General features: G+C 42.5%; 1 protein-coding gene across 1 annotated transcript in view; it reads left to right on the top strand.

Moving 5' to 3' along the window:
- The first annotated feature begins 6052 nt into the window (after positions 1 to 6052).
- The window catches only part of trpc7b (transient receptor potential cation channel, subfamily C, member 7b), a 47033-nt gene continuing 42637 nt past the window's right edge, over positions 6053 to 10448 (top strand). The window contains exon 1 of the mRNA XM_086221604.1: positions 6053 to 6613. Coding sequence (XP_086077730.1) covers positions 6144 to 6613 — 470 coding nt within the window. The 5' untranslated portion in view covers positions 6053 to 6143. The remainder of the gene's footprint in view (positions 6614 to 10448) is intronic.

Genomic DNA, 10448 nt, shown 5'->3' with positions numbered 1-10448 from the left:
TTGTGAGGAAATGTGTATTAGTGCTGTATTGATTGTATTCTGCTATTTCATTCCGGCAGTGTTGTTTTTGACTGTATGGGCACCAGTGAACATGAAAATTTGCTGTATGTAAATTATAAATGACAATGACTTTACAGAGATTGAAACAGCTCAGGCCATTTAGAATGTTGGCACAGAAGAAGAGGCAAAGTGGAGAGAAAGACAAAAAAGAAGTAACTTCTCTGGTTCATTTGCATGAACCTGAGTGGTGTGTTTGCATATAATAATGTTGGTGTGGGTTCAAACACTTGCATAACTGCACACGTAGAAAATGTCTGATGTCTTTAATAAAGGCCAGTTAGCAGAATACCTCATTAAATGCTCTGTCACAAGTCATTCATCAAAACGAGGCAAGCAGATGTAATAAACCTTTCAAACACTTGACTGCTACTGCTGCTGTGTACCCCTGAAATATGCATAACGTATGTATTGACTCCAATATCTGGCTGCTACTACACACTCAACTGCACAAAAACCTCCCTGGTTGTAAACAGAGCAGACTGGAGAACAGACCAGGCGGGGTGGGGGGGGAATCAGCATTGTCATCTGCTGTCCTCATGGAATTGATGACATGAGCTGTCATTGATCATGTGACCAGTAGAATTATCATAAGGTCGATGGAGGGTGTGAGTGATTTGACATAGTGCCCTTCCTCCCCTGACACATTAACTCCGATTGGCCTGCTGAAGTCAATAGGACGGGAAGCCAGCTGACACAAGGCCTTCTTTCCTGTGACAGGCAGAGCTGTTGTACTGTACCACTTTTAGCTAAATTCACTCTGGCGTCTTGAACAAGAAGGTCTGATTAAAATCGACAACACCTGATCATGGTTTCCTGTGTCCATTTTTTTTTTTTTTTGTTCCAGGCTAACACCGTGATCATACAACTTGAATCCAGCTGCATTTTGAGATGATTTTTGTTGTCCCCTTCGTTAATCCCATCTATTGAGACAAAATCCAAGAACAGGTCTTCATACTGTCACGTGGAACGACAAAATATCGTTAAAAAAAATTGTTGCGCAGAGGCAAGTCTATTGAAAAACTGCAGAGACACTTCAATATTCCAGTGAGCTGTGAGTTAGCCGAGCTTTAACGTCAGCAGTCTTCCACAGCAGTTTATTGTTTAAAGTTTACTTTTCTATGTGATCCAATCTGCAATCACTTCTTCTTTTGCTTTCTTTCAGGGACACAAGACCAGCAGCATCACGCAAAGCAGTTCTGTTGCCATTGTTGACCATAATTGACCAGAGCAGTCATGCAAGATGGCGTGTGATGACAGCAGCTCCTGCAGTTTTTCCCATTTTCCTGACCAAAATTTATAGATTATGATTACTTAACCCGAAATGGTCTATGTTACAAGACAAAAGACAAATGTAGTCTGATCCTGGCATAAGATGAAGGCAAAAACAATGGACCAGTGAAGGGGTGTGTGTTTATGTGCATGCGTGCGTGCGAGTGTGTGTGTGTGTGTTTGTCTTAAAATTGGATTATTCTGGCTTCCTAAAAATCCCCACAGCAGCATCACCCCAAAGCACCATCACAATATTAAACCCAATTGCTGTTAATAAACACAAGTCCTCTTATCCATACAGAATATAAAGATAAAGTAAATGCAAATCTGAAATTAAAAAAAAAAAACCTTCTTTAATCTCATTAAGTGCTCTATTTTATAAGCAGCATGTGATCAGTTTCTAAAAAATTCCTCTAGGCTTGATGATAACGTGATAGGAACAGGGATTAGCAGAATACAGTGAATTTACAGACAGCAGGAAGTTGAAGTGAGGACAGGATGTGAAAAAGACAGGGTCAGAGGAAGGGATGAAATAAATTGAGAAAAGATGCGTGGACACTGGATGATTGATTTTTTGGCTTCTTTCTCTCGCTGACATTGGAACTCAGAGTGGAACTCAGTTGTTTAAGGTTAGAGAAAGATTACAGTATTAATTGAGTTAAACGTTGAGAAATGATAGACTCAAAGAAATGGGGAAATCTTCAATAAAGTCTTATTTTATTACATTTTTTTATCTTCCCCATAATCGAGATTACTTTGAATTTGAAAATGAGAAAATCCCCAACACAAACTAATTTCTTTACAGAATAAACCCCTGTTACTCCACTTAGCCTACGGGTTCTTCCATATCACGAGTACAGGGATGTTTCAAGTTTTTTAAACAACTTTCTAGTCAAAATTGCGAGAGGTGAGGTATTAAGCTATCAAACTTGACAGCCCAGAGGACACTGGTCAGAATATATGACACAAAGGGGACCGGCTGTGGTCAGTGTATCATTGCAGAGGTCTCCTTAGTCAGAGGAAGGGGGTGAGAAACTTTTCTTCTGCAGCAAACTAGATAAACAGCTTGGGGCTGATTGAGCTAATAGATCCTGGTGGAGTTTTTGTCTGAATGCCATGTAGATCAGTGGGGGCAAACACGTGTTGAGGTTGTGGAGTCAAGACTGTGAATATTTTGGAGATTTTTTTTTTTTTTTCCCTCTAGAGAGTGGGGTTCATCATGGTGATACTGGGGTTTCTGCCAGTGTAGCTGCTGGTTATGCAGGGAAGGATCAATGGAACATCAGAGTCAGAGAATCAAAAACAGAGTCAAAGACCTCAGGGTCTAATTTATGGATGTATTCTTCTTTATGGCAGGAGTTCAGAAACTGGGTGTTAGGGGAACTGATACTGTATGGCCTACTTCAGCCACATATATTTTCTTTTAAAAAAGATTCAAAAAAAAGTTACATTACAAATCAGTTGAAATCTGAATGTGCTTTCATAGGAGACTGTCCTTCCAAGTGAAAGTGATAGCGACTGATGTTTCAGAGACGGAGGTCGCGTTCAGACAAAACATGAGCGCAGGAGACTTCTGTTCAGTCCCGACTGCCGGTGAGTTTGTCCCTCTCTGCAGCAGGAGACAGCTGGTCATTTCCTGTCATCGGTGGTACTACAGAGTACTGCATGACTGTAACATGACTTACATGAAATACTGCTGAGGCAGAGGAACAGTGTTGTTTATTCTACTTTAATGTCAATGCCTGTTGCTACAAGGGATGCCATTTTCTATGACTGTGTTTTTTTTTCCAGCAGCGTCAACAACTACGAGAACAAATAAGGTGCTGAATTGCTGTTGAGTGGCAATTAGAAGGCAGTTCTGATTGGTTCCATAACTTTGTATATTCTCATAGTAGTTTAACTTAGGAGGGGGACCAGGCTTATAGTTGCAAAGCTCAAATCCTGAGCTTGTGAGATAAAGTTGAATTCACCAGGATCGAGAGGATAAGAAAATGCTTAAAAGATTCCAGAATTTTAAGAATGTACTTACTGAGACACAGACTCTCACATTCAGCTCTGCAGCATTTGCTCGCATCCAGCAAAGGGCGCGTTTCCACTGGCTCACTTCAGCTTGGGTCAGGTTGGTTTGGCCCCAATTCCATTGGCCCCAACACGGTACCAGCCGTTACCATTTTGGTCCCTGCTCCGCTGGGGTTCTAACCAAGCAGGGACTAAAATGTGATGTAAACACATAGCGGGGCGCTGATTGGGTAACTTACCCGCTTATGTCGCCTAATTTGTATCATCTTGGCCTCGGTGGAATACTGGTCGATCGCTTGGGAAAGTCTTTTATACTTTTCTTGTGTGTTCGGTTTTGCTGCTTGAAGCCTTGCCTGTCTGTCATCCCTTACTTTTAGTTTAAGCAAAATCAATGATCGAGCAACAGGCATAATGCTGCCTTGTTGTTGTGTCACACACAAAGTACGCCGGGGAACTCTCAGCCAGTCAGTCCACCCACGCTGATGTGGTACCTTTTGCTAAAGGAAACGCACCCACACCGAGCTGAAGTGAGCCCGTGGAAACGCGCCCAAAGAGAATGAACCCACCCCACCCTTGAACCCCGACCATAACAAAAACCATAACAGTCAGAGCACATACTCAACAACACTCCACCACACTACCTTGTTCTTAAGGAAGCGCACCCATGCACTTCACACTTACACACATCCTTCTCACGTCCTCCACCACACTTCTCACACGCCTCGCACACTAGTGATCCACCCATCCCTGGAGTCTTTCACACTGGGGTCAAACTCAGCTGATAGTCCTTCATTTGGCTCACATGATTCACGACAAACCCATCTTCCACATCTGATATAATACGTAGTAATGGGATGGGAGAAGGAGACATGACCTCAGATGTCTTTATCTGATGCTTGGCAGTTATACTTGTGGAAAAGAATGGAAAACTTTTCAAACTTACTGTAAGGACAATATGTCAAACAGAGCTTTTTACTGGAGGCCCTTCTCATGAGGCAAACACTTTTCTACTTTGAAATACTTACACAGAAGTGACATCATGACACACACACACACACACACACACACACACACACACGCTGCAAGACATTACCTCTTGACTTTCACTCAGGACTTCTTCTACTGCAGCTCTTACTGTCCCCAATTCTCCCTAATCCTTCTATAATGCCTGCTGGGGCAAACTTCGGGTGGATCAAGTCTGAACTTAAGCCACAATAATGGATCTTTCATTACTGAGAAGCTTGCTGGAAAAGAACCTGCGGCCTAACAGAATGGCTTAGCCATAAAGTATCATTAAAATATGCATTCGTATATGTAATTAATCCTGCAGGCCTACTCCACTGGTTTTCCAGCTTCAGTAATGTGGATCAGATGTGAAAATTACAATATTAGCTGCTATTTTATAGCAACCTCAAGGCAAATATTTTCTTTTCTTTTTTTCTTTTGCTTAATCACACCTTCACAAGATCATGTGAGAAACTTGTCAGAATTCAAGTTGTGCGTTAGTGTCCGAACTGCTTGGTGGTTTAGCTGTGTTAGTTCAAAACAACAACGCTGGACCTCCAGCTCAATAATTAATGCCCTGATTATTAATAAGGAATGTTTAAAGATGAAAAAAGAAACACTGAATCTTATAAATTTGTCAATATTTATCTTTTCTTTGTACCAAAAATACAAACAGATTTGATAAGGGTTTCACAAGTCCGAATTTGTTGATTCATTAACCAGACTTACACAGACCCTAGCTTACATTGTTTGAAAATCTATTTCAGGAACAGTACGCACTGTTGGCAAGATGTTATGAATCAAAGCATAATTCCACCATAATCTACTGACCCAGTGTAGATCGTTTTGGGAAAGCTCTACCAATGGTAAACACAAGGGCAACTGATCTCGTGTGTGTGTGTGTGTGTGTGTGTGTGTGTGTGTGTGTGTGTGTGTGTGTTTGCATGTGCGTTGGTTTCATAAATAAAAGCAAATAGATCAAAGAGCTGAGTTGGGACTACTATTGTGTATTGGGGGTACAGAGAGTCTCCTTCACGACGAATAGGTCTCTGCCTCTAATTACAAGGACACACACACTCTCACCACACATCAACCATTTTGGGTCCTTATATGAAGAGGCTGGATATCGTGTGTGTGTGTGTGTGTGTGTGTGTGTGTGTGTGTGCGCGCGCGCGCGCGTGCGTGAGTGTGTGTAAATATCAAAGAGCTGAGACTGAATGTATCCAAAGATACACCTGCCACTGTGATTACATGCAGGCTTCTTTAAGTGTTGTTTAATCTAATTGGAACCAATAAGAAAATTATGTCTGGGCCAATAATTGGCCAACGACGATGTTAACCCCTTAACTCCCAAAACCACCCAAAGCCTCAATTTGCCCCCTCCCTTTTCCACCCACCCTCCCTCCTTCCCTCTCCCTCCCCCTCTCTTCCTACCAAACATGACCCCGGAACGCTTTATCATAAACAGTGCTGGGAGTGTGTATGGCACGTTTTCGGTGTTTTAGATAGATTGTCTAATATATGGAACAGAAGTTTTGTCTATTGCTCGATGCCATGAGCAAGTTAAACTATTTTTCTCGCCATTTTCTTTCATTTTGTAGAGGGCTGGCACCCTGCGCGCGCACTCCCGGTGCTCTCCAGTGCGCACTCTTGTTTAAAGGTGGAGCTTGGCTCAACGCTGCTGCGCGGCTCGCAGGAAACTTATACGCTCTAAACTTTGACAAATAACTAGCAATGTCTGTCACATAACTGTACTAATTTGAAGTGCATGCTGTACACGAACTCTTCCGATGTCTGACGAAGGGGAAGAAAGCGACAGCGGCGAGAGAGCGCCTCCCTCTCCGCCTCCGTCTGTGTGTTTCCCCCAAGGTTCTCCTCCCGCTCCGCGGCCCCCAGACCTCTTCTCCTCAGCCTCTCCGCTTCTAGAGGACACAGACCCGCCTTACCTTGCCTCTCCGGACTGTCTTCACTCGTCCCCAGAGAAGCGGCAACCCGGGGACTCCCCACACTTCACACCGCCAAAGTTCCGCCAGCGCACCGGAGATACCGGCTCTCCATTCCGCTCGCGCCAGTATGTGCGCTTAGATGCAGTGTGCTACGATGACCCTTTTCCTAACCGGAGTGGACGAGGCGCGGGGAACGCTGAGCGTCTTCAGCACCGCGGACAGAGACTCCACCGGGCTCCGGAGTGCCTGGATTATGGTAACCACCACCCTGTTGAGCTCATAGACCCCGAGTTCAACTCAGACACCCGGCAAACGTAAGTCCTGCTTTAATGATCAACACTGACATCAACTTTAATTCCTCTGTTGTCTAAGATAACAAACCAGCAATCAATTTAGCGGCCTTGAAAGTGCAAGTCTTTTAACTACATTAACTAATGGATAACCAGGGAAACGCTGCAATTACGCACAAGGACGTAACAATTTGTCTATTTGGTTTAATTAAGAGCATGTAACCAGAACGTCAACAAGTTTTGGGAGAACAAATATTTACCTTATTGTGCAGTCATGGACCAACATTGTCTTCATGATGACATCAGAGGGACCATTGCCCGTCTGCAACTGCTCCTCCTCCCAGAAGGAACCCTTATAAGTTGACATTTTCCTCTGTGAGGACCTGCTTAAATGTTGTATTTGTGTCATAAATGTTGTGTTTAGGAATCATATGATTATACAGTCCAACCTTATCCTATTACTGTGTCTGTCTGTTGTTGCTGATAAAGTGTGTGTGCTGCGTCCATCTTAAATGAATGTATGCACAAGCTATAAGGAAGGGGAGGGAGTGATGGGTGTGTGGGTTCCAATGAATTCGTCAGTCTTTGGGGTTTTCCACTACAGCCCATATGCCTCCTTGCTAGCTGAGACAGATAGCCTCCTGATTGGTTCCGGTGCATGAGTGCTGTCAACAGGGATTGTGTGTTTGTGTGTGTTAGATGGAGACCTTGGTGTACTGTATATAACGCTGAGCTGGAGAAGACTAGACATCAGCTAGCAAAACCCCACAATTTCACACTCATCACACACTCTAATAAAACCCTGAGTGGGAACCTCTCAGTCATTTTGAAAACATATTCTCCTGTTTCTCTCTGTACTACATACTTAATTACTTAACAGTGAGATAAGAGTCCTCCAGAGCGTTCACTGAAATGAGCCCAGAGCATGCATGTAGGAAGCATCCACAGAGGCAAATTGGACATAAATGATGACATTTAACTGCTCTTCATGGAGCAGTGCCAGTTTAGCTGGGACAATCAGATATTGAGAGCGGCAGGCCCCAGTGTTGGCTCTTTGATCCTCTCTGCTCTGTCTCTTTGATACACCAGCGTTCAGCTTAAAAGGCCAAGCAGAGGAGAGAAGTGTGTTCTTCAACTGATGTCTGGCTCAGCTAAATGTTGGAAGCAATCGTGTGTGCGTGCGCACACGTGCGTGCGCGTTAGGAGTGGATGAAGATGCCTGGTTCTCATTACCAATATGGTGAGCAAGTCACTTTGATGTCGAAAATGAACAACTGACTGCATTCAAAGGTGTGTGATGAAGTGAGCGAAGTGGGAGTAGGTTGATTGATAAAGTTGAAACTTCTTTAACTCGTATCCTCAGTATGGTGACAAACCAGTTCATTCCAGTTTTTGTTTAATCTACTTTACTGGTTACATGGTTGGTTGGTTGTGAATTGTGAATTGAACAGAATATAAGTGACTTGCACGTGTTTAGCAAAGACTTCAGGATGTCAGATGTGTCATGGTCTGATTTTATCACAATACAATAGGATACATTACCTAAATTGAATTGTGTAATTTTTCACAATTGGGCAGAAGATACCACCTAACGATGTATCACTTTGGTAGTCAAATATGTAGATAAGGCAATGAAGAAATTGAGTAACATTTATATCATTAAAAATTTCTATTCCAGTTTATTAGAACTATTGTTACTGTTACTGATCTCACTGAGACATAACTACCATGACGCATTAGGGTCATGATACAATTTTATTTTGATTTATTGCTATAATATCTATACTAGAGCAAGAATTTTGATACAGCATCGTGAAAAGAAAACACTGCAATATATTGCTGTCTTGGTTTTACTGTATAGCCCAATATTTGATGAGTTAATTACTGAAAGGTTTACAGGAACTTAAGTCTTTCCTGTAGAGTATTCAGAAACACTTTACTTTTGTTATTTTCTCTCAATTCTTAACATTTTAAGTGCAATTCAACCTAATTCTTCCCTTAAAAGACTTCCAGTAGCTGATATTCTTGTCCAAGTTTGAGCACCTTTTAGCAGTTAGGCAGGATACATTCTCCCCCTGCTGTCAGATCTCCTGTTAATAGGAGCGGTGGTTTGTGATTGGACATGGTTTCTGAGCGATTGGGAGCAGCATATGTGACAGTAGTGTAGGCTGAAACATGCCGCTACACGTCAACAAGTCGCTGACCCTCTTTATGCTCATGGCCAGGTTATTCTTAAATGCAGAATTCCATCCATCCATCCATCCATTCATTTTCTTCCGCTTATTCCTATTAAGGGTTGCGGGGGGGGGGGGGCTGGAGCCTGTCCCAGCGGCTACGGGCGAGAGGCGGGGTTCACCCTGGACAGGTTGATGCAGAATTCCCCTGCAAATAAAACTGATCTAAATGGGTTTTTCTCATGACAGATGCAAACATTTTTGATGGCATGCATGAGGAGTGAATGAGGTACTGATTAAGTTTGCCAATTAAAAATAGTATGAGAACCAGTGATTAATATCAAAAAACTATGTTTAATGTCCTTCATTCAATACAGTGTGTGTGTGTGTGTGTGTGTGTGTGTGTGTGTGTGTGTGTGCATGTTCGCAATTTAGCACGCAGCCTCACTTGTTCTCCACCTGTATCCTTTGATCCATGGATCAAAGAGTTATAGACTCCTTACTTTATAGACTCTATTCTGTATGGGAGAGTTTTCTCTACTTTTTCTATGACAGATGTTTGGGACGGGCTTTAACCAAGGCTCGATTCCAGCTTACGATTCACAAGTTGCTATGCTGTTGAAATAATGTAGCCGATAGTCCAGTTCAGAGAGAGAATCCAGCATTTTACTGGGAAACGTTGTTATTTTGATGCCATTCCAGAGATGTAAAGGTGTGTTTCAGGTAATCCTCTACACATGAGAATTAAACTTTAATGTTGCCTCCACAGTGACTTCAGGAGTCACCAGCCTCATATTATTCGCGTGAAGCTTTTGGAGACCAAATACAAACTCTCAAACACATTTCCCAGTGTAATCTACATCTTCTGTCCCTTGACATACATGCAGTATTCCACAAACACATTGATGAGAGCTAAAAGAAAAATCAAACCAAAAGTTCACCTCTAGTTCAGCAAGACCATGCAGGTGTGTGAATGAGCATGTGCAACCTTGAGGAATATCTTATCCAATACCACAAATAGCTTTCATCCAATTGAGTTAGGCCAAGTCAAAAGACTACCAGAGAGACCCAAGTAGATCTCAGGGCTGTCAATCAGAAGTTCCTGGTCGATCGTATTGATCGCACTGTGGAAACAGCAGATCCCACTGTGAGTCAAGACCCACTTGTACAGCTTTCTTCACCTCTTAAGCAACTTTCACTTTATTATGTTGATTCTCCAGTCAGTAAGGCAAAAACCCCACTTGCCACACACAGTACAAATGAATACAATTTTTTTCCTCTTTCTCTCACCCATTCATCCTTTTGATTGTCTATCTCTCACACGGAAGCACGCAGCCATCCACCTCCCTCCTGCTTACCTCATTTCGTTTGTGAGTCTAATTCCACAAAGAAATAATGCAGGTAAATTGTATTTCAGATCAGAATCCCAAACAGTCAAAGATGGATGGAGAGAAAGATGGAGACTGATGGAAGGAATGGAAACCTTCATTACCTGACGATGAGGTTATCTCAAATGGATGGCAGCCAGACTGTCCCTTCAGTCATGAGCAATCCTCCAAATACTAACAAATATCTGTGTGCATGTGTGTGTGTGTGTGTGTGTATTTGTGGGGGGATGGAGGAGAAATTATACTTTTTTCATAATGCATTTAAAAAAGCAATACAGCTTTAAAACACTAAAATGA

Source organism: Aulostomus chinensis, chromosome 13 (genome assembly GCF_037954235.1).
Source record: "Aulostomus chinensis isolate RoL2024-O1b breed Wild chromosome 13, RoL_Achi_v1.0, whole genome shotgun sequence".
NCBI lineage: Eukaryota > Metazoa > Chordata > Actinopteri > Syngnathiformes > Aulostomidae > Aulostomus > Aulostomus chinensis.
Note: the sequence above shows the minus strand (reverse complement) of the source record. Positions and strands in the feature narration are given on the sequence as shown.